The 22,037-nt window shown below is 48.6% G+C and overlaps 11 protein-coding genes across 11 annotated transcripts; 6 read left to right on the forward strand and 5 right to left on the reverse strand.

The window, feature by feature from the left end:
* Window positions 1–267: 267 nt before the first annotated feature.
* On the reverse strand, window positions 268–2,624 carry F4812DRAFT_362495 (fungal-specific transcription factor domain-containing protein). The gene is made up of 2 exons (XM_047931863.1): window positions 2,043–2,624; window positions 268–1,983 (listed from the first exon to the last, which is right to left on the reverse strand). Exons 1-2 carry the CDS (start codon window positions 2,392–2,394, stop codon window positions 563–565), a joined length of 1,773 nt encoding a protein of 590 aa, XP_047790636.1. The 5' UTR covers window positions 2,395–2,624; the 3' UTR covers window positions 268–562.
* Window positions 2,625–2,910: 286 nt separating this feature from the next.
* F4812DRAFT_362661 (MFS general substrate transporter) lies at window positions 2,911–5,263 on the forward strand. Its single transcript, XM_047931866.1, has 2 exons — window positions 2,911–4,429; window positions 4,487–5,263. Exons 1-2 carry the CDS (start codon window positions 3,426–3,428, stop codon window positions 5,079–5,081), a joined length of 1,599 nt encoding a protein of 532 aa, XP_047790637.1. The 5' UTR covers window positions 2,911–3,425; the 3' UTR covers window positions 5,082–5,263.
* Window positions 5,264–5,399: 136 nt separating this feature from the next.
* On the forward strand, window positions 5,400–7,768 carry F4812DRAFT_362705 (MFS general substrate transporter). The gene is made up of 3 exons (XM_047931868.1): window positions 5,400–5,806; window positions 5,860–6,106; window positions 6,166–7,768. The coding sequence occupies exons 1-3, from the start codon at window positions 5,503–5,505 to the stop codon at window positions 7,097–7,099; spliced, it is 1,485 nt and encodes a 494-aa protein (XP_047790638.1). The 5' UTR covers window positions 5,400–5,502; the 3' UTR covers window positions 7,100–7,768.
* F4812DRAFT_426300 (DUF580-domain-containing protein) lies at window positions 7,747–10,345 on the forward strand. The gene is made up of 7 exons (XM_047934001.1): window positions 7,747–8,306; window positions 8,365–8,422; window positions 8,502–8,670; window positions 8,729–8,846; window positions 8,904–9,656; window positions 9,708–9,753; window positions 9,846–10,345. Exons 1-7 carry the CDS (start codon window positions 8,118–8,120, stop codon window positions 10,034–10,036), a joined length of 1,524 nt encoding a protein of 507 aa, XP_047790639.1. The 5' UTR covers window positions 7,747–8,117; the 3' UTR covers window positions 10,037–10,345.
* Window positions 10,346–10,776: 431 nt separating this feature from the next.
* On the forward strand, window positions 10,777–13,074 carry F4812DRAFT_458758 (uncharacterized protein; the record flags this gene model as incomplete). The annotated part of the gene is made up of 1 exon (XM_047937408.1): window positions 10,777–13,074. The coding sequence occupies one exon, from the start codon at window positions 10,777–10,779 to the stop codon at window positions 13,072–13,074; it is 2,298 nt and encodes a 765-aa protein (XP_047790640.1).
* Window positions 13,075–13,416: 342 nt separating this feature from the next.
* Window positions 13,417–15,301, reverse strand: F4812DRAFT_362673 (uncharacterized protein). The gene is made up of 2 exons (XM_047931867.1): window positions 14,931–15,301; window positions 13,417–14,867 (listed from the first exon to the last, which is right to left on the reverse strand). The coding sequence occupies exons 1-2, from the start codon at window positions 15,008–15,010 to the stop codon at window positions 13,760–13,762; spliced, it is 1,188 nt and encodes a 395-aa protein (XP_047790641.1). The 5' UTR covers window positions 15,011–15,301; the 3' UTR covers window positions 13,417–13,759.
* Window positions 15,302–15,777: 476 nt separating this feature from the next.
* On the reverse strand, window positions 15,778–16,481 carry F4812DRAFT_426305 (stress responsive A/B barrel domain protein). The gene is made up of 3 exons (XM_047934002.1): window positions 16,319–16,481; window positions 16,131–16,241; window positions 15,778–16,038 (listed from the first exon to the last, which is right to left on the reverse strand). The coding sequence occupies exons 1-3, from the start codon at window positions 16,382–16,384 to the stop codon at window positions 15,883–15,885; spliced, it is 333 nt and encodes a 110-aa protein (XP_047790642.1). The 5' UTR covers window positions 16,385–16,481; the 3' UTR covers window positions 15,778–15,882.
* Window positions 16,482–16,550: 69 nt separating this feature from the next.
* Window positions 16,551–17,933, forward strand: F4812DRAFT_362847 (uncharacterized protein). The gene has a single exon (XM_047931869.1). It carries the CDS (start codon window positions 16,787–16,789, stop codon window positions 17,771–17,773), a length of 987 nt encoding a protein of 328 aa, XP_047790643.1. The 5' UTR covers window positions 16,551–16,786; the 3' UTR covers window positions 17,774–17,933.
* F4812DRAFT_362848 (uncharacterized protein) lies at window positions 17,934–18,984 on the reverse strand. The gene has a single exon (XM_047931870.1). The coding sequence runs from the start codon at window positions 18,760–18,762 to the stop codon at window positions 18,094–18,096; it is 669 nt and encodes a 222-aa protein (XP_047790644.1). The 5' UTR covers window positions 18,763–18,984; the 3' UTR covers window positions 17,934–18,093.
* A 960-nt stretch (window positions 18,985–19,944) lies between these two features.
* Window positions 19,945–20,378, forward strand: F4812DRAFT_470927 (uncharacterized protein; the record flags this gene model as incomplete). The annotated part of the gene is made up of 1 exon (XM_047939033.1): window positions 19,945–20,378. A coding segment is annotated over one exon (351 nt), but the record flags the coding sequence as incomplete, so codon positions are not given.
* A 455-nt stretch (window positions 20,379–20,833) lies between these two features.
* Window positions 20,834–21,307, reverse strand: F4812DRAFT_458764 (uncharacterized protein; the record flags this gene model as incomplete). Its single annotated transcript, XM_047937409.1, has 1 exon — window positions 20,834–21,307. The coding sequence occupies one exon, from the start codon at window positions 21,305–21,307 to the stop codon at window positions 20,834–20,836; it is 474 nt and encodes a 157-aa protein (XP_047790646.1).
* Window positions 21,308–22,037: the final 730 nt, after the last annotated feature.

Genomic DNA, 22,037 nt, shown 5'->3' on the forward strand with positions numbered 1-22,037 from the left:
TACAACATCTTTAACAAATATATCACGTTTTGGTGGGGATGATAACACTTACAACTCGACTCCCACATAGAAAGATCGAAAAAAAGAGTATAATGAAAAAGGGACAAATATAGTAATGAATTTGAATAAATTCGCATTCTCTTGGATCTCGAATCGTAAATTTTTATTTTATTTTTATTATTTTTTTTTCTTTTGTAGGGTGAATGTCTCAGGAGCTTAGGGGTAGATGCGAGACTGACGGTTCACAAGTCTAAATGGCCGTTTAGTTCAGTGACTGTACCATCCCTAAACAATATACGCTCTGATACATTGCTCTTATATAGGAGACTCTTAGATATTCACTGTTCAGGGTGCTGCTACCGAAACGCCATGCGAGTGTCGCCCTTGGCCCTGGGCTTTTTAGCATTTGATTGATCACCAGAGATTCTTCTTTACTTTATAACCCGACTGGGTGACTGACACATGCGTATCTGGAGGTTGAGTATACGTCCCAAGCTTTTGCTTATGGGAAGTCGCGCCATCGAGCGTGTTCGTGTCGCGCAGTGCAACCAACCATTTAGCTTCACACAATCAAACAGTCGATCTTAAAGCCTTGCAGCTGCATTAGCCAGTGGCTTTTAACCTTTTGATCCGACGTATCGGTTGACATCCTGCCGCCCGGAGACCTTTCATCTGCTTCCGACTCTTCGGTCGCCAACGAGCTATCTCTCATGCGCCATATCTCCACGAGCGTCTCCATCGTCGACGTAAGCATCCCCCAGGGGCAGAGATCCCTCATGTCGCGCAGTCGATCTATCACCCACGTTCTGCGCGACTCGTCCGCCGTTTCGACACCGGTGAGAAAGATAGGCCAGGTGGCGAATTTGAATAGCGGGCTATCAGTTGGGACAAAGGAAAGATGGTGCAGAATCGTGGCGGCCAGGTCCGCAGTGCTCGGAAGCGCTGGGAAATCTTTGTCCTCGTGGCAAGCAACCTGACGTGGCAATTCCGGCGCAACTAATAGGATATACAGAAAAATGGCGGCGCGGTAAGTACCAGCGATGTGTCTCCGGTAGCGTAGTTCAATCTCGTCCGCATGACCGGTGATCGCGACAATCTGCGCAGAGACTCTGGCGGCCCAAGCGTCACTATCAAACGCTTCGATATCATGTAAAAGCGACCGACAAGTCTCGATTTGCTTGTCATTTAGAACGCTGGACTCGTTCGATCTTATATCCCTTGCTAGCTGAGAGGTTCGATAAATTGCATACAATAAGATAGAAGGACAACTGTGATAGCTATTGGCCTCGGTGCGGACGAGGATGTTGTAGAGCACGATACCATCCTCATCAAATGCCGGGGGCGCTGCTATAAGTTTGTTACTAGACAATACAAGGGAGTCAAGCGCATTGCTCCAGATATAATAAGCCACAGAGTCTGAAGCAATATAATCACCAACACTTAGGGACTGGGAAGGCGCCGCGGGACGGCGGGTAAATGGTAACGAGAGAAGTGCATCATGCGCCGTAAAATCTAGACTGAAGGTAGGATCCTCTTCTGGCCTCGGTTTTATCTGAGCCTGGCCCGAAATATTAGATGTTCGCATGCGAAGAAGCGTGCCGACGAAGTTCATGTGAGCTCGCCAGCCGCCCTTCCCGGAATCTATCAGGGAAAAATTGACGAAAAACAGCACAGCAGCAAGTAGCGCATCTCTCCCTGCATCGTCGTTTTCCACGTCGTCTTGGACTTTATAGTGCTCTATAACATCTTGCAGAGACTTGATAGCTCTATGTCGAGCACGCAGGGCGTCTACAAAGGACTCGGCTGCCGGCCTAGGGCATTTGTGCCAACGCGCGGCATTGCAGAAGTGCAGAGCGGATGCTGCGACGATGATCTCTCGAAGAAAAGGATACTTCTGAGATATGGGAATTAGGTCTCTAAATGGATTGGCACCACGACGGGGCGAATCATAAATAATGAGGTCTTGACAGAAACGAGTGGTATCTAGCTCTTCTTAGCTTGGCGGTGAGTGAAGATGGGGGTGGATTGGAAAGGGGACTCACAGTAGTGGAGATAATGCCGTGACGACAGGCTTAAGTCTTGAAATAGTGGATCTAATAATGCGAAATCGGGAGAGAGGGAGGCTTTAGTGTTTTCGAAGGGAACCAAACGTTTGTCGACGTATACAGGATTATGCGGCTGGAACGTGACATGCTCCCGATGTTTGGAGGCGGAGTGGACGGAAGGTTTAGACGATGTTCGGTCTCTGGATGTCTTATTATCGACCCATTTATATAGCGTTCCGTATCCAAGACATTCTTGCCCGGTGCTCGTACATTTATGACATGTAGGGACCGACCGGTCGCATCGTAAGCGTCGACTCCGGCAGTTGTGACAAGCCTTTGGCGCGACCATGAGGTATGATTAGACGCCAAAGCTGTGGAATCGGTGTGTGACGGTGTGATAAGGGATGAGTCCCTTGTAAGTTGTAAATAATAGTGATGATTGTTTAGATGAATAACAGGTGCAAACAGATCAAGGGTCCGAAGAACAAACGAAGATCTGCGATTCGTTTCGAGACCTGAGTTCGGTCTAGACCAAAGACTAAGAAAGCTTGGCTTAGGTTAGGTAGACAACCCAGACGGCAACAATGTAAGGTTTCCAGTCGGATCTTGTCAATTTACTTTAAGGTACTTAATCCTAGTTTGGCATTTGATACTAGTACTTTACTGAGAGATCGAGAATCTGAACACGACCACGCAGCCAAGTAGTAAGTCACCATTAGTAACTATTACTTTGACAGTTGACCGTCGTTATGCGATAAAGCGAGTGAGAGACCGACGATGTTGGGTCGATGAAGAATATTTAGCTTAGGTTAGGTACCTCCTAAGGTAGCTGGTATTTTTATTACAACACGATTTGTAAAAAACTTCTTTAACGAGTGGAGTCGACGGGGGCGAGGTTCTGGAGGCTTAAACTTTGGCATCATGTACAATTTGCTTAGTCTATGCCACAAAGGGTAGCCAAGATTCAAGTTGTGCATTGTCAGTTCCAGTATAATGTTCTCTTAGCTTCCGCTTTGCCATTGTTGGCCAATTAGAAGTTTCGGTACCCCGGAAATGGTACCCAGGGTTCCCGTCGACATCCACATCTTCGATTGCATAATTTGATGGTGTTCCCGAATATGGTGGCCAAGATTCACCTCCCGCAGCTTTGAAGTGACTTTTTCATGACACTAACAAGACGGTGACTGGATTTTTACTAACACTTTCCTCTGGTGACCGCTACATAAACACTGAACATGTCTCTTTTGTCAAAATCGAGCAGTCGAATTCGGCGGAATAAATTCAAGAGTTCGCGTCCCTAAATTGTTGCAGTTTACTTCGTTTAACTTCAGTCCGACCTAATCCAATAGACTTCTTACAATCGATAGTGTACGATACACCATGGGGGAGTCGATAGAGGCTAATAATGGGATATTCGATCAGAATCCCGGAACTCCTGAAGAGGGGAACTGTGAAGCCTTGGGCAAAGCCGACATCGAACGTCTCGGTCGTCAGCGGCCAGAAACCCTTCCTAACTGGGCCGCCGAATTTGGCTTCGTATTCGCCGTGGTTGCATCGTTATTCATGAGCGAGTATTTCATCAGCGGTTTCAATATCGTCTTGCCCGCCTTAGCCGACGATTTAGATATTCCACAGTCGCAACGAACATGGCCCGCCAGCGTGATCAACTTGACCACTGCGGTTCTGCTTCTGCCGTTCGCCCGGCTTTGCGCCATGTATGGTGGTAGAAACGTGTTTTTGGGTGGACATATCTGGCTCCTAATCTGGTCTATCGTCTGTGGCTTCAGCAAAAATCCTACTATGCTAATAGCAAGCCGGGCAATGCAGGGCATAGGTGCTTCCGCGTTTCTTCCCGCGGGCCTCGCTCTCCTTGGTCAGACGTACCGGCCAGGCCCGCGTAAAAACTTTGTCTTCAGCGTGTACGGCGCATCCGCCTGCGTAGGGTTTTATTTCGGCATCATCATAGGCGCCCTGACCGGACAGTTAGCTGACTGGACAGTCTACTTTTGGGTTGGCTCTGCTTTTGTCTTCGCCGTCATCGTTACCGGCTTCTTTGCCATCCCCCGGAATCTTGGCCATGATGACCCGGAGATTCGTATGGATTGGTGGGGCGTGTGCACGATCGTACCCGGATTGGCGCTTGTCGTCTTTGCGCTTACTGACGGTGGGAATGCGCCGGACGGATGGCGTACACCTTACATATACGTAACCTTCATAGTCGGTGCACTTTTGCTCTGTGCCGCGATGTACGTGCAAGGCTGGGTTTCGGCGCAGCCATTACTTCCGGCTGACATGTTCCGTCCGAAATATATGAAGCGTATTTCTGCCTTCATATTTTGCGGGTTTGGTGTATTTTCGATTTTCTTATTCTATTCAAGCTTTTAGTAAGTATATCGTGCTCCCCGTCACTTTGATAAGCACTCATTAACCGTTTGAATTAGTATCGAAGAAGTCATTCACGCAACTCCTCTCCAGACTGCCGCGTGGTTTACACCACTAGCTCTGGGCGGTTTCATACTTGCTATTACCGGTGGATTTGTACTGCACATACTTTCGGGCCATATCCTGCTAATCCTTTCTGGGACGGGTTACGTGCTGTGTGTCTTGTTATTCCCACTCATGCCGGCGCAAGACGGATTGAGCGGGATGTCGACAAGTCATCTCTACTGGGCCTACGTATTCCCGGCGATGGTTTGCGGTACCATAGGCATTGACATCACATATAATGTAACCAACGTCTTCGTTACGACGGCAATGCCCCGACGCCATCAAGCCACTGCCGCTGGACTTATCACGAGTCTTGGATACCTTGGTATGGCATTATGGCTTGGTGTTTCCGAGCTTGCCGTCTCAACCTGGGTTCGATCCCATGCAGACGAGAATCCAAATCTCCGCGAAAGATACCAAGTTGGGTTCTGGACGGGCGTTGGGTTAGCAGGTTTTACGCTGTGTTGCGCGATTACTTCGAAAATTGGCCGTGCGTCGGCCGAATTGACAGCAGACGAGAAACGCGAATTAGGAAATACTGTCGCTTAGAAATAGGTTCATTAATGATGATACGACTAAAGATATGACTGAAGATGTCGGATTGGATAAACTTAGATACCTGTATTCGTTTTTATATGTTTTTAGACGTTTGTAGATGTTTCGATAGATTAAAGCTGGCTTAATTGGAGATTTGAAGCAATTTAGAGTATGGTTTTATTTCATAATACGGGTATAATGAATATTAGATGATCCTGGTTGTAAGAGTTAATCTTCACTTAACCGTCAATTCCACCAACTCGGGATCTCTTATCTATTGGCGTTCAACCCCACGTCGTCTTCGTCTTCTTCGTCTAAGGTTCTTTGTACCTAACTTGTAATGATTTTTTGAAGTTGTTAGTTGTTATCAGCTGCCTTGTAATAACCTCTCTTTGAGGTTTTCTTTTGCTAGGTTATAATAAAACTTGGAGACATGGAGACGACAGAGGGCGACATCGGCAGCCCAATATCTGAGCCGCGTCGTCGCTCGTATCCGAGACCAGCGATTGTACCACTACTAATCTTACTATTGCTGGTCAATCTAGGGACTACTCTTTATCAACTACCGCTGAACCGGGTCATCGAGAAGCGTCTTTGTCGGGAGTACTACATAATTCATGACCCTTCTATCATCGATCGCGATGGAAATATCAGCGAGAGACATTGCAAGTTGGACGTTATCCAACAAAGCCTAGCATGGACAACCGGAACTATGGAGACTTTATGGATCGTCGGGGGTGAGATAATATTCGCGTATTACATCAGTTCAGATGGCTAACATTCAAGACAGATTTTGTTATGACTATTCCTTTGGGGTTTGTAGCTGAGAAGTACGGTCGAAGAACCGTCCTCTGGCTCAACCTCGTGCCAAGGCTATTCATGCTTGCCTGGGCCGTAGTAGTCGGCCGTTTCGAAGAAAGCTTACCTCTCAAAGCCATCGTTGCTGGCCCGAGTCTTTCGGTCCTTGGGGGTGATTGCGTTTTTAACTCAATCATTTATGCTCTTGCAGCCAGCCTTACCGAGGACAATGCTGTTAGGTAAGAGTTTTATGTACGCGCAGCTTACTGTTGGAGTGGTGTTGACACTGGAAATTTAGGGCAACTTATTTCAGCTGGACCAACGCTGTATCATACGTAGTGACGTTTGTCGGTCCAGGGCTCGCTGGCGCAACGATGACCTTGAACTTGTTTCTGCCATTTTTCATCGGTATTTTCTTATTGTTACTGGCAATTCCCACGGTATCATTTCTCACAGATCCGACGCATGTTCCAATGACGCCAGAAGATGAGCAGCGGCAGCCTCTCATATCATCGCCAATCCTAAAGGCTCAAGGAGCAGAAACCTCCATCCTGAAACCTGTTTTCGAACGCATCCGTACACTCTATTACATTGTTCAAAGTCACCCCAGGAACCTAATCCTCTTGTTGTTTAGCTTTTTTCTCACTTCCCTCGCAAGCTCTGACACCAAACTTCTGCCTCAGTACATATCAAAGAGATACGATTGGAGTTTTGCAAAAGCTGGCTACTTGCTCTCTGCGAAGGCCATTGTGAATTTCACCCTTCTCACCTTTATTATCCCGGGGATTCTAAGGTCCAAAACTTCTACTAATCAACCCCGATCTCAATCTCTTTTCGACAGGGACAATGTCCGTTACGCCCGGATTTGCTTAGCTGTCTCCGTTCTAGGTGCATTGGCTATTGCTTCCGCAATTGCTATCTGGCTTCTGTTCCCGTCTCTTCTACTATATGCTCTTGGATCTGCCCTACCAGTCTTCACGATGGGTTTGTTGAAATCGCCGTCGGTGTCACCGAAAGACGACGACCGGCCGGCTAGCTCAACGGATCCAGAAACACACATCTTCTCTATCGTTATGATGGTAAAGACTCTTGGTACTTTGGTAGGCGCACCACTGATGGCGACATTGTGGGTTCAAGGTATTGCCACAGGTGTGTTGGGTATTCCCTATTTGGTGAGCGCTACTCTATATATAACTGCAATTGCTGTATTCAGTGGTATCAAAGTAATATGAGGACGGAAACGTATTAAATGAAAACAGGTGGTTCCATTACTCAATCATCCTTAGATAGACGCTACTTACCTTCAGTCCTAGGTACCTACCTCCTACCTAGGTCTTCATTAACTTATCAATGTAGAAAGATGTTCGCGCCTGTTAAGAACTGGGGATCTTCCAAAGGGTCACCGCCAAATCAACCGGGTATACCGCAGGTGTGTTAGATGTGCTAATTGATGATGCTACATGTAGACATTTACCTCAGGTACTAAAATGTATATTTTCCAGATATCTTATATACTTCGCCACCAACCCTACGGGCGAAGGATTCATCCCAATTAATCGTCGGAAGCCATATTGCAGAATCTCTGAGATTTACCCCCTCGGTCTAGGGCAAGCACCATCATACGATAGGTACCAAAAAGTTGGCTCGAACGTACAGCTCGCCGCGTGGGGAGCGTACACTGCTGCCCCTATTCTGGTGTCTTACCGACATGGTTTGTCGCTTGGCGGTCATGTGCCTTCGGCTACCGGCATGTTATCAGATATCAGGTAACAATGCTAAACCGCGTTGCGCTTGTTTCGTAGTTCTACGAAGTACATCTAGTACAATTGAATTCTATAGACCTACTGAGATGCTAATTTAGGTAATGACGCCATTGACTCAAAACGGTACATACCAATGAATAATTGATCAAAATTAATTTTAATGAAAAGCGGAAAAGCGTAGTCACACTTTAAAGTTTAAAAAAGCTAACATGAAACGAGCTTTCACAAGCTTTGTGCTAACTTAATGCACGCGTATGATGTCAATCTTGCCTTTGCTGGATATCCGGCATTCTTGTTCCTGCCACTGTATTTCTTTGGCCTTCTAACTTTTGCTCCGACATACATCACATACATCGACAACAGCTTTACCCCTACAGACAGGATTATATGAGAATCTTTTTTTCTTCTTGACAGGTTGATTTGAGTACCACCGCATTGTAATAAGATATTGGTTACCAAAGTGACGTATTAGCTGTCACGTCCTACGATGGCAAGCAATTATTACAATCCGCAACAACCTCCCAATCAGTACCAGCAGACTCAATATGCTCAGCCGGGACCCCCAGCCCCGGGTCCGATTCCTGCGGGTGGTGGCTACGGTAATGAGAAGCCTATGTTCGATCAAGCCTTCAAGCTTGAGCGCCCTAAGTACAACGATATCTGGGCTGGCATTCTCGTATGTACCGAGTATTTTCCTTGAAAATTTAAACCAACTTCTAACGATTTACGCATAGTTCCTTATTGTTGTCGCGGGTTATGTAGCAGTCTCTGGCATCTCAATCAACGGCTATGGTCAGTGAATACCAATACCATATGCGAACCACCTGTTGCATTCTCTCCATAGGCACTAACAAGACCACCTAAACTATAGCTTCCACAAAAAACTTCCAAGGAGATGGCATTTATGACTCCGGGTCGAGGGTTGGTCTTAATACGAATACTCTTGTTCTCTTCATCTTCTGCCTTTGTGTTGCTACCGTTTTTAGCTACCTCTACGTATTATTGGCTCGCCAATTTCCCAAGCAGTTCATCTGGATAACGTAAGCATCGACTCCTGAAGCTGTGAATAGGGGCATGGTGCTAACACAAGTGATGCAGTGGTATCCTTAACATAGTCTTCGGTCTTGTCACCGCGATATACATGCTTTCCCGGCACTATTACTCCGGCGGCATTGTGTATCTGATTTTCGTTGCTTTTCTCATCTTCGCCTTTTTCGTAAGTTACCTGCATCTCCTCCGCTCTTAGCTGAATTCTACTCACCATTGTTTATAGACGTGGATTCCGCGCATCCCATTTAGCGCTCTTATGCTCAAGACGGCTGTTGACGTCTCTAAGAGTTATGGGCATGTTTATTTAGTTAGCGCATTGGGTGGTCTTTGCGCGACTGCTCTTGCTGCGTGGTACTCCGTCACTTTTGTCGCCGTGTATGCCAAATTCTCACCGGGCCAAAATCCAGCGTGCGCAGAGGGAGCCGGGGGCTGCAGCAGTGCTAAAGTCACCGGTCTACTTGTGTTTATTACGTTTGCGATGTACTGGATTTCGGAATGGTTGAAAAACACTATTCACACCGCTATCTCAGGAGTTTACGGCTCTTGGTACTTCCACCCGTATAATCTGCCCCAAGGCGCAACCCGAGGCAGTCTTAGGCGTGCACTTACATATAGCTTCGGCTCCATATCCTTGGGTTCCTTACTCGTTGCTATCATTAACTTCCTGAGACAGCTGTGTTCCGTTGCTCGACAGAGTGAGGCCGCGCAGGGTAATATACTTGGGACCATTATGTTTTGGATTCTTGGGTGCATCATCGGGATCCTCGATTGGGCGGTCCAGTTCCTCAATCGCTATGCCTTTTCCTACATTGCCCTGTATGGAAAGCCCTACTTTGCCGCTGCCAAGGATACTTGGAACATGATCAAGCAACGCGGCATTGACGCTCTTATCAACGAATGCCTCATCGGGCCGGTCCTATCGATGGGCGCGACGTTTGTAGGCTACGCGACGAGCTTGCTAGCTTATCTGTATCTTGTAAGTGTCTCTCTTCGACCCATCATACAGGACCTACTCACACATTATCAGGTATTCACGCGTCCTTCATACAACACGGACGGTTCATATACACCTGGTAAGTCGCATAAATACTTGGTTACTATGCACAAGTTCTACCGATCTATAAGGCGCCGTTTTTGAATGTACGCTAACTTGATATAAAATTAGTTGTTATAGCTTTCGCATTCCTCATCGGTCTGCAGATTTGTAACATCTTCACTACGCCGATCAGCAGCGGCATTGACACGATATTCGTGGCAACCGCGTGGGAACCACAGGTGCTGATGCAGAACCACCCTGAGCTATATCAGTCGATGGTCCAAGTTTATCCCCAGGTTCAAATAGCTATCCACGCTTAAGTGGTACCTACCTCCTACCTCTATTTGAATGGTACATTAATAGCAATTGTTTAATTATGGCAAAGTACGAGAATTAGAGACTCGTACATAATTTCTATATGTCTTTGGGTTTCGTATCCGTCGGCTTGAGTTGTTAAATCTTTCTTTCTCGCGTTTTGCTAGACTGAAATGCGATAATGTTATGTTTAGAGTCGCAAACGACTTGGCGAACCCACGGATGGGGGAATCAGCAGAATCCTTCTGTTTGATCTTACAGGATTTTCATATGAATTTTTAAATAACATACGATATCTTAATATTACCTTGCCTCCGAAATTCAATGCATTGAATATCTACCTCCAATAGTTCATTAGCATGGCTTATACCGATTTTACCTAGAACAATGGAATTGATCTAGAGAAATATTTACCTATAGATACCTCCTACCACCTAATTTATACCGGGGTTGGTCTATTTGGTCTAGGCTCCAGGTCTATTCTGGGTCCCTGTCCTTGTTATGTCCTATTTAAAGAGACAACATCCCTCCTAAAGTCGGCATTTTTAGGCAGGACACTCATGTGAATTTTGTCAACAACCCACTTCTCCTAGAAATGAACTAGGTTAATTGGTACCTAGGCAGGCAACCGTGTCTACCTAAAATGCTTCCGTATAACTCTGGATATATGTTATCCAGAGTTTCCTGTCTTTATGGAAGGGGTTTGTCTCTTTACAGATTACGACTTACTCGATCATCTCGCTTCATGTCTACCAGTAACCCTTTCGCGGCGTTGTTAGATCCTCGCGATATAACTGCTAAGCTTGCTGTCATCCAGCCAGCTGCCGAATGGGATGACCCAATTGACGTCACTCTTATAGAGGCCGCTCTGAAGGATACATCGTATGAATGTATTTCATACGATCGTTCCGGCGTTGAGCCCGTGCCCATAAGGGATGCCCCGCCACCGCCTCCCGCAAATAGCAAATTGACCGTCTCAATCGATGGCCAGGAACAGGAGATTCCTCACCAACTCGAGAGCGCGCTGCGCATGTTCCGACGCAAAGAGAGGCAGCGCACGGTATGGGCCGATGTCCTAGTGGGCCGCACCGTTGAGGAGCGCAGCGCCCAAGCTGACGTGCAGCGCTACGTATTAGGCAATGCGGAGCGAACGCTATGCTGGCTGGGACCGGGCGACGGGGAATCGACGACTAAGGCGTTTGAAACCATTCACGAGATGTCGCGCCGCTTCTGGGATGCTTGTTGGCAGGTCGGAATCCGCACGGATATGAGGCTGTCGCAGGCAACATCGCAGCAGATGACCGGAATCCGGGATATTCTTTTCAATTGCCCCTATAACGATCTGGATTCTTTTAATTTCCGCCACTGGGATTACATTTACAGCATCTTCGGGTCCCAGTACTGGTGCTCGGTACAAGGCATCGCCGACATCGTGCTGGCGAAGGCCCCTGTCGTCGTGTGTGGCCGGAGCAACATCCCCTGGGACGCCTACATCGCCGCCACGCGCGCCATGCCCTACTACCAAGTCAAGTTCTTCCAGGTCCCCCTCTACCCCCGCGTGCTGAAGGGCTTGCAGATCGCCAATGAGATCGAAATCGCCGTGCGGAGGAAGCGCCTGGGCGAGGCTATCGAGCTGCTGCCCATGATCCAGACCGCGCGCAACTGCGAGCCCAAGGACCCGAGAGACGCCGTGTTCGCGATGATCCACGTCGCGACGCCGTCCGCGCGCACCCAATACCACAAGGCCGGCGCGCAGCCCCTGCCGAAGATCGACTATTCCAAGACCGCGCAGCAGCTGTTCACCGAAGTCGCGCGCTACTCCATCCTCGAGCGCCAGGACCTGATGCTGTGGTACAGCGAGCGTCCGCCGCGCACGAAACGCCTCCGCGGCCTGCCGAGCTGGGTCCCGGACTTCAGCGCCCCGCCGCCCTCGTGCAAGAGCAGCGCCTTCTTCAACCCGGACTCCGGCATGCGGCTGTGGTGGGAAGCCGTTCCCGACCGCTGGAAGAAGCCCATCTCCGTGTCGGCCGCCGACAACGCCGTGCGCCTACAGGTGCGCCCGCTCGACCGCGTCGCGCACGTGTCCTCCGTCTTCAACGCCGGCAACTTCCGACGGCTGTGCTTCGCCGAGTTCGCGAAGCTGTTGGCGGACCCGCTGCCCGCGCATGCCGGCGAGACCCCGGCGCAGAGGACCGAGCGGTTCTGGCGCGCGCTCCTGCTCAACGGCAGCGGCCGGATGGGCGCCACGATGCGGGACACGGTGGCGCCGCCGGCCGCGCTTGGCGCGCACTTCGACAGCCTGGTCGCGGAGGAGAGCCTGCTGCAGGCGCTGGGCTGCACCCTGGCGACCCTGCGCACGCCCGAGAACGCGCAGCGCATACAGAGCTCGGCGGAGCTCCGGGCGCTCGTGGCGCGCTGCGGTAGGGCGAAGCCGTTCGAGGACCTGCTCGCGAGCCACGCGCGCGGCAGGCGGTTCTTTCGCACGGCGGGGGGCAGGTTCGGGATGACGGCCGTGGAGGACGTGGTAGCCGCCGACCCGGAATTGCTGGGCAAGGAGCCGAAGGTGGAAGGGGGGAGCGGGGATGGGGCTGGGGATGATGTGGCGGCGGGGTTGGGACGGTTGATGGGCGATCCGCTCGGGAACATGATGCTGCAGCAGTTCCAGCAGTACGTCGGTCAGCGGTCGCCGGAAGCGGCGCCGATACTAGCGCAGGCCATCCGGGGCGAGATGCCGGGCCAAAGCGGCGGAAGTGCGGGAGAACAGCGGCGAACGGATATCGGCGTGCGGGAAGGCGATATCATTGTCGCTGCTATCGGGGGGTTCTTCCCATATATCTTACGGCCTAAAGGGGAAGAAGAGGCTGGAGAAGGAACTAGTAGTTCTTCCGGGCCTGTCGAAGAAGACTCTTCGACGTATGAGTTCGTCGGCGACTGCTATTTGCACGGGGCGATGGACGGAGAGGATTTTCATGCTGTGGATGACCAGGGGGAAAGACAGATTGCTATAGATTTAGCGAAGATTGTTGATATTACGCTTGTATAATGCCCAAGGACTGAGTATATCATTGTATTGTTTGTCTGTTTATATTTCTTTTCGTCATGCATCAATGTAATACATAGCTGCAATAGCTTCTATCTAGACGAAGTGTACCTGTAATGGAACTGAATGCGATCCTAAACTATTGGTCGTCAAGGCGGTATCGTGTACACGTTACCAAGGCAAGTATAGATAATGAACCTCGTATCATATCGAAAGTAAACTTGCATTGAGGATGTGACCATGTGCCATGCGGTTAAGCACTCAAATAAGATACAGCATTATGGGACTTGGCCCTAATCAAGAGAGTTTATCCATCCACCGTTTCCCCTTAGTCTACTCCCTACACCACCTACGGTGTATACCTAAGGTATGTCTCTTCTGTGATGCCTAACCATTATTATCTATCAGGCCAGCAAGAGACAAATTGGTTGAAGTTGAACCCGCCCCTCTACCGTCCATCCACCGTTCCAATATCGAGGTCGATTTAGTAGTTTTCGCCTTTAGTGCGCCGATATAACTCCATAACCATAACATACCTAATTGGTGAGTGATAACAAATCATACACAAATTAAACAAGATAAAACAAAACAACCAAACTAATCAGGAAGGCCACCCCCTGTGATAGATAAGATACCTAGGAGGCAGGTAACAAATTTCGGTCCGCAGTCGACATTACGTAGTCAAATCCTACTTCTTCTCCTCAAAGTAGAACTTCCCTAACTTATCCCCGTCCTTCGAGCTTCCTAGGATAGGCGCGCGCCCGCCTTCGCCGCCGTCGAGACGCTCACGCACGATGCGCTCTGCGGCTTCCCGTGACGCGGGGCCGCCAACGCCTTCTCGAAGAGCGCTCGTCCGCGGCTGGCCCGGCTGAACGGGTATGGGTCCGCGCGTGGTAGTGTCGACGAACACGTCATCATCCGAAGTGCCTACGTGTCCGCCACCGTCTACCGCTACGCCGTCTACGTATTTCGCTTGACGCGTCTCCGCCGCGACCGTCGCGCTGACGGGGGTATCGCTCGCGGCCACATCGCGTATCTCTCGACTCCGGGCCGTAATAGCCTCCTGGCTCAAGCCCGAGCTGCTGCGTTCCAGACCCCAGATGCCCGCCGCGCCAGGCAGCGGCCTTCGGTGGTAGATGGGGCCGCTGACGGTGCTGTTCGCGCCCTCGCCGAAGCCTACGAGGCTAGCGGTTCCGTCGTCGCTCATGCGGTCCTCGAAACCGCCGATCGAGCGGCTCGCGATGTCCTCGTCCATGGGGTCGATGGCGCCGGACGTGCTGTCCACGTCCATGGCGCGGTAATTGGTGTCCATGCTGATGCTGATGCCATCTTCGTCGACCTCGGTCAGCTCGGCGTCCATGTCGTCATCGTCATCGTCCTCGCCGAACCGGTCACCTGCCTCCGTGGTCGTCCGCGCCCCGACACTACCCGTCGCGGAGGCAGTGCCCACCGTGCTCACTTTGGTGATGGCCGTCGGCTGGCCGTTCGAGTCGAAGTACGCGGGCGTGAGGGCGGCGGCCTGCTGCTGCTGGGCGGCGGTTGTCGAGGTCGTCTGGGCTAGGTTCGGGGAACCGCCTTGCTGGCTCTGATTCGGGGCGCGGAGGGTAGATACGCGCTCGAGGCCGGCGAGACGGCTGATGCGATCTGCGCGCTCAGCTTCGAGACTGTTTGTGGACGATTGGTGCTGGTGGCCTCGGGGTCCTCCGATGCCGTGATAGGCATGACCTCGATGGCCATCCTTGATGGCGGTGGTAGAAAGGGTAGATAGAGAAGTGGTCGTGCTGGTAGGAGTACCACTAGAGATGTATCTGGTTAGTAATGTGATTGTCGTATAGAGGGATTGGCGTCAATGAACATACGGCATATCGCTTGGAGTCTCCGGATTGGATGGTGGGGGAGGGATGTTGATGAGCATCGGAGCAGTCTGTTGTTGCGACATGTTTGCTTATCTAGTAACTACCTGTTGGGTAGTTTCTTAAGTAGAGGTTAAGCTGTAAGATGTCAATGGCAACGGATACGATGTCAAGGTTCGCGAAATGATAATGCGCGCGGGTCTTGTCACCAAGTAAAGTAGAGATTTAGCAGGTGACGATTTGGAAAAAAAATAAAAAAATTATGGGCTGATGATGGCTTGTTGTTTAAGAAGATGGAAAAGTAGAGTGGAGAAACCCGTTTTTGCGTTTTTAATTAACAGCGTCTGTAAATGAAGATAGGTTACTCCTTGTATTCGAATTGTTGAATTACAACATGTATCAATGGGGGGGAGGATGATGGTGGGCAGTTCTTTGTTTGTAATAGAAGAGAAATAAATTGGATCACATAAGGAGGTAAATTATGTACAACTCTTGATATGGCGAAGATCAGTTGCACCCACCCCTTGGTACCTGCTGTGCTACTGCTGTCGCTGCTGCGGGGTTCAATTGTTCAATTGCCTACAACCCCAGGGCCCCCAGGGACCCCAAGGCCTCCGGACTATGTATTACACAGTGAGGTAGTACACCTAAGGAGGTAGCTAATAGTGCTAGCCTTGCAAGCTAAGCAAAGCTGGTAAGGTGGGGGATGACGTAGGGCTGCAATTAATCTTCATTGGCTTTCTAAAGCAGACATATTTCCACTTTTTTGCAAAGATACCAATCAAAGTCGACGTCATTCTGTTTGCTCCCTCCACTTGTTCATTCTCCACCACCCCCATCTCCCCGTCCCCGTCCCCTCCACTCCCCTCACCACCCTTGGCTTTCACAAGCCCCCCAAAATCCCTCCAAGCCTCATCACTCACAAAGCTTCAATGCTATATCTTAAGGCTTAAAGAATTTAAAATTCTCCAGGGATAAAATCGAGAGATTGGATTTCTTCGACTAGATCTTTGATACTCGTAACAAACTCCGCGTGAGCGGGGTCCTTGTACAGATAATACTCCCTGTCTTCCTCCGAGTCGAATTCGAAGATGAAGATGTGCGTCATTCCTAGCTATTTAGCATCAAAGACGGTCAGCCAAAGGGAAAGGGAGGCCCTTATACAATACGAGAGAAATGAAATAAATGAGGAGGCCATTTAGATACCTGTTTTCCTTCGGGACTGTTATCTCTCCCACCGCCATGTACTTTTACGTATGGCTTCTTCGACGTGGGATGAATGCAGTTTGATCCCAGAGCCAGCATCCGAACGCAGGCCTAAATACAGCATCGAACAAGTTATTAGTATCCAAATCATATAAAGTCGTATCTCCTCTGCCATGTAGATGTCTTACCGCCTTGATTTCCTCCGGGGTGACGAGGGCTTTAAATTTGAATAAGACAACGTGGAAGATGCCCATGATGCGGATATTCTAGCTGCAAGGCTTTTTTTATTGAGTTTAATTGACCTCTTAATTTGGGTTGTTTTTGAGAAGTGCTTATTTCACTAGAAATCTTACCCGCGTCCGAAGCTCTTCGAAACTCCAGTGGAATCCTTATACTAATTATGGTTAAGAGACTATCAAGTTTATGATATTAGCAAATATGCAGCTTACGAGTAGCGTAGGTGCTCGTGGCAATGCCTAAAGTACTACATGTAGGTACCTAAAGATTAGGTTGATTGTTTCATTCATCCTAACTCCGAAGATCAAGTCAATTATCCTATAGAGACGTTCAATCCCGTGATCATTACCAGGGCAAAGGGGACAAAAAGGGTCTTCAGCCACATTGACGCCAACTTAGGTACGAATTTATCTAACATAATGCGGAAGTTTGACGTGTCGGAAGATGAAGAATTGGGAGAGCTGGAGGATAAAACCGAAGCTCTCACTCTTCGCTCTAAACGTACGGAGAGGGCTCGGAAAAAACAGGCAAAGAAGATCAAGAAAATAAGTCGCGATTCCCGACATCTCTTGAGCCTTCCTTACGAACTCGTGTTGGATATATTAGCCCTACTTCGTCCAAGCGATGTTTTCAATTTACAGCGAGTCAACCGTGCTTTCTACCAATTTATCGTTCAGGAGGAGTACCGGATCTCAAGGGCCATTACCAGCTGGCGCTACGTCTGTCTGGAGAAATGCTTCAGGTTGCCCGTCCTCATGGAGCATATTGATCCCACCATTCACCACATGATTCAAAATCCTGAGCGACAGGAACTTCTTGTCATCCATAAGATACCTTATCAACACATCCAACCTCCGAATCCTGCGGAAATCTGCACTTGTCTATCATGCTTATTGCGATGGTCAGCACTCTGTTTGATTGTCGACTTCGCTCACTGGCAGCGAAATCTGGATATCGGGGAACCAATTCCCATGATCCCGCGGGGTAAGCATCCGGCATGGAACCAAGATCTAATAGCGACAAATGCAGGCATCGTACGCAAAGCCCTACGCAGTCCATTATGGCATGCGCGGCTTTTTGAAGCTCACCTAGACTCGACAACCAGGTCTATAGGCCGACATGCTGCAAACAAGGGTAACAAGAGGCGACGTTTTCGCATGTCGAAAGAGGACATGGAATCAGGTTCAGACCTATTCTTGGAGACGAGCGGACCGCCAAGCTTTGACTTCCCTTTCCATAGGGACAACTATTACATGCTAGAAGCTTACCTTCCAAACAGAGGCTGGAGTGCAGAAAATAATAGGTGGATGTATGTGCCGGCAGAACAACACGACATAGACATTCAATATATCGTCAACTGGTTTAAAAGGCGACAGCAGGGGAACACGACATCGGAAAATAGATAATATGAGAAGGGAAAGGGTTCTAAATAATGCTTTTGACATTCTTTCCATTTGGCTCCCACCAGTTAGTGTCAAGCCTGTCAGAATCATTACATCAACGCCATATAATAATAACCCCGTTGGACCCTGGATATACCCCCGGGACTACTAGATACAGCCGCACCATTCACAGCCTTCCCAATAACCTTTTCAAAAACCAAGTATCCAATAAACGCCCGCTCTTCCCATTAACTTCGATGTGCCCCAGATGCCTATTTTATACTCCAGAGCATTACCAGTTCTCGACGTTACCAATCTTTGTCGACCCCCTCCCATGTCCTAAATCAATACAACGCGCACAAGAGCGAGCGCATGCAGCTACGCTTTTGCTGGCGAAGATTTTGTGTTGCGGAGTAGGCCGATAACTCGCTCTCATGGGAAGAGTTTCTAACCGTCTCGCCGGTTTGCTCGCCTTGTTCTCCACTTTGGGGTGGGAGCGGTGTTTCCGGTCCCTGCAGGGAAGAGGCTCGAGCTCTAGAATGGATCTCGATATCACTCTGGCTCTCGTGGTACATCTCCGTCACGGCCCGCTGACTCGTTATCGGACTGAGCAAAATCGGCTCCGGCGGACGTATCTCTGAAAACCACCCGCTAAACGATGATACGGATGTGTCTGTAGTGTCACTCCATTGCGACCCGCGCCGCCCCGTTGCGCTGCGCATCTTTCGCCGTATGTAGTCTAGGTCGATTAGCCGCGGCTTACTAGGGTTCCGCTGCACCGTCTCCGCCGTGCCCTTGATGATCGTGTCTTCGAAGCTGGATTCGGAGGGGTACGCAATGCTGTCACGGATAACGACGGATTCTCGCTTAGAGAAGCAATCGCTCCCAAAATCCGTATCTCTGCGCCGCATCCATATCAGCGGCCGAGCCGTAGGCTGCGGACTCTGCGTGGGGATGCTGTAGAAGGATAGAGTGCTGCCCGAGTCAGTATCACTACTGCGGCGGTCTTCCATGGCGGCAGTGGGTTGAGCAACTCTGATTTTTTCGTTGTTCTCGGCACCATGTGTGTATAATAAAGCTTGAGATATCTAGGTACCTAATGTATAAGGTGTTCCTCCGCGACGAACTCAGCAATGGTTCTTACGATGCCGAGGGACGAATAGGATGGCGCTATTTCCGCTGGGTCTCATGTGCAGCGGCGGTCGTTAAAAGCGTCCCTATTGGCAGGACGCGGGAGAGAATGGATCATGGTGTTCGGCTTGCTGTCACTTACGTGGCATGGAACATGCGTGATTATCTGATGCTCCGCACCATTCATAAACCTTTGGTCGTCATGGTGGTGTTGGCGTTGGGTATCGAGTCGAGAACTCTTTCGACGTCGGCGCCAATGACGTAGGAATAGGTTGGCTTTGGTCACAACGTGATTGGCTACTTATTCATTAACTATTGCTTATAATTAACCAATTAACCAATTGTATGAAGTCTCATTACTGGGATTAATAGTCAGTTTAAAGTCAGTCGTAACTACACACCAATTCACTTCCCGGTTGTAAGAAGTGTTTTTCCTAGGTGTAATTGAGATTAAGGTAGATGACTCTTCCGACCAACTGAGATAGAGGTACCTAGACGCGGAAAGACCAGATACTTACGAAACTTTTAAGCTATGATTCTCTTCCTTGATATTACAATCCTTTAGAGACCGGAATATCTATGACAAAGCAAATTCAACCCCGAACCCGTTCCGCATCGAGTTGCCCCATCACTAAGCCAACCACTATCACAAAGTCCTTATAATTACCTCTAGGTACATACCCCAGATGAAGTATACTTCACAGGCACTTATGGTACGTTAGGTGCCTGTAGTGATCACAGGTATTACCTTAGGTCAAATTACTCAATTTAATAAATCTTGCGAAACAGAATATCCGCATCACACATTTCTGCTAAGATAGAAAAATACTATGTCACTCGGTCCAATATCTTGGGAATAAGATTTTGCAATGCCTTTGGGATGTTTTTTTTTATTAAGATACGGTAATTCAGGAAAATATTTCCTGTTCCGGAAAAGGGGGGCCGCCGTATGTCCCTTATCACCTAAGGCCCTACCCTACCACTTATATGGATTTCCTAGAGACAGCCTCTCTTCCCCATACCAGGTACCTAAACCAATGCGAATGATCACATCGTGCTCTGCTCATCTACGCTTGTTCTTGGACTTCTTCGACTGCGTGGCCTGGTCGTGTAGTCTCTGTAGAGTTCTTCGGATATGCCCTAGCTTGCTGAGCGCCGTGTTGATTTTTCCCATCGCGACGGGATCGTCCTTGAAGTATCCCTCCACATCTAACAAGTGGTCGGATGTGCATTTGGCGTCGCGGATGTCGGCCTCCAGCTCCTCCAGGTCCTCGGCGTCCTGGATGCTCTCGACGGTGCGCTGCGAAACGCTGCGCACGACGACCTCGATCTGCCGCAGGGCTTTGTCGATGTCCCGATTGTTTTCGATCTCGAAATATGGGATGGAAACTCGAGACGACATGGTGGGCAAGTAGTAAAGATTATTTTTCTACAGCTGGCTGGTGATTTTTTTTTTTTCAAAAAGCGTGGCAGCGTGCAAGTATCGGTATTGTTGTTGTCTGGAAAGCTTTGGTGTTGACGTTGATGGATAGGTACCTCCTAACAGAATGGGCGGTAGGATTGCAATTTATAACAAAAGATGGATAATGCATTATGGGAACGCGAATACAATGAAAAGTTAAAACATGAATGTCACGGCCCGTCCAGACAAAAAGTGCGTTACAAATTGAATGAATAGCTTTGTTGTGATCTCCTCAACATCGAACCAGAGCGTGACATTGTGCTACTGGTACAGGCTATGACTTTCTTCCGCGTTCTGTGCGCCGCGCATTACGTTAAAGAATAGAAAGATAAAGAGTGATAGGTACTTCAACGAGTTACTTGGGAAATAGAGCTTTTTAGGGTATCTAATGAAAATCATGTAAAAAACGTGTGACATTAAAAATATATTTATTGTTGGTTATAACTATTCAATTGCTTCCCCTATTCGGGCGTCGTCACCCCTAATTCCATCTAAAATATATCAATTTGACGACATTGCTCCCTGACTTCCCAACTGTTAAATGCTTGACATATATGAAGAGAGATGTTTCCGGCTAGATAAAGAGTTGTCAATCTTTCAGTCTTGCGGCGTTTAGCTTTCTCGCTGTTATTCCACTCCTTAATATCAGCCAAAATGTCGTCAATACAGACTATGATCTCCATGCCTTTTTTTATCTTTCTCATATTGGTAAGGTAAGGTTGCCTATCCTTCTCTTCGCTCGGCTCGCTCTGCTCCCGTTCCTTAGCGTTCGAAAGAACATCATATGCTCGTGCACTGGCCTCGACATGTTTGGCAAGAGCCCTTTCTTCTTCGGGGGTCAACACGCTCCGATTGCGCCAGTATGCTTTCAGGTTAGTATGATGTACCGAGATCACCTCGACTTGCCAATCGAGATCATTGATAGTCCTGATGGTAGCGCTGGATAAGTCCGGGACTTTATCCATAGTGAAAGCGGTTCAACCTAAAGTTGGACTTGTCTTGATAGTCTAATTTGGTAGGTATCCACGATAGATAAAAGAAGCAGCTATGTTTTGTCGGTAGTCAAGTAAGATTTTTTGGCGGGAGTAAATGGTTCGGTTCACGAAAAGGGGTTCTGAAAGGTGAAGGAATTTCTAGAGAAAACGCCTTTAAATATACACTAAACTACAATGCTGGATTCATGACTTCTGAACTGAGGAGCTCATGGAGCTACTGTCAGGTACAGTAATGGAACACTTGGCGAGGACGTGTATGCCATAAGTCAGAGCACATATGTACCTCCTGCATGTAAAGAACCCAAGTTTATTTAAGTCATGCACATTAGGTTAAGTACCTACCTCTCATATACCTACCACAAATCTGATTCCGAGAATGAGGTCAGTGCATCCGTTGAACCTGATGTATTAACGATAGATCTAACTATGTGACATGATAATAAATCTGGTCGATCGGGCTATGAAGCTTAGGTTTCCCAACCTAACGGATTCGTACAGATCGAAAATTGCTCCTCCTAATTTACCAATCTTTCTGTTTCTTATCCAGCGGTGTTTACAAATGATTAGGTGTAAAGTTTCTGAACTTCTCGCCATTTCTCCTCCAAGTCATCCAACTTCTTCTTTGCTGTGATAATCTTCAGGATTGAAATGGTGTCGCCGTCGCTTTGGAATTGGTCTTTGGCATTTTTTAATCCAGCAT

The sequence above is a fragment of the Daldinia caldariorum genome, assembly GCF_022478825.1.
Source record: "Daldinia caldariorum strain CBS 122874 unplaced genomic scaffold F4812scaffold_7, whole genome shotgun sequence".
NCBI classification, from domain to species: domain Eukaryota; kingdom Fungi; phylum Ascomycota; class Sordariomycetes; order Xylariales; family Hypoxylaceae; genus Daldinia; species Daldinia caldariorum.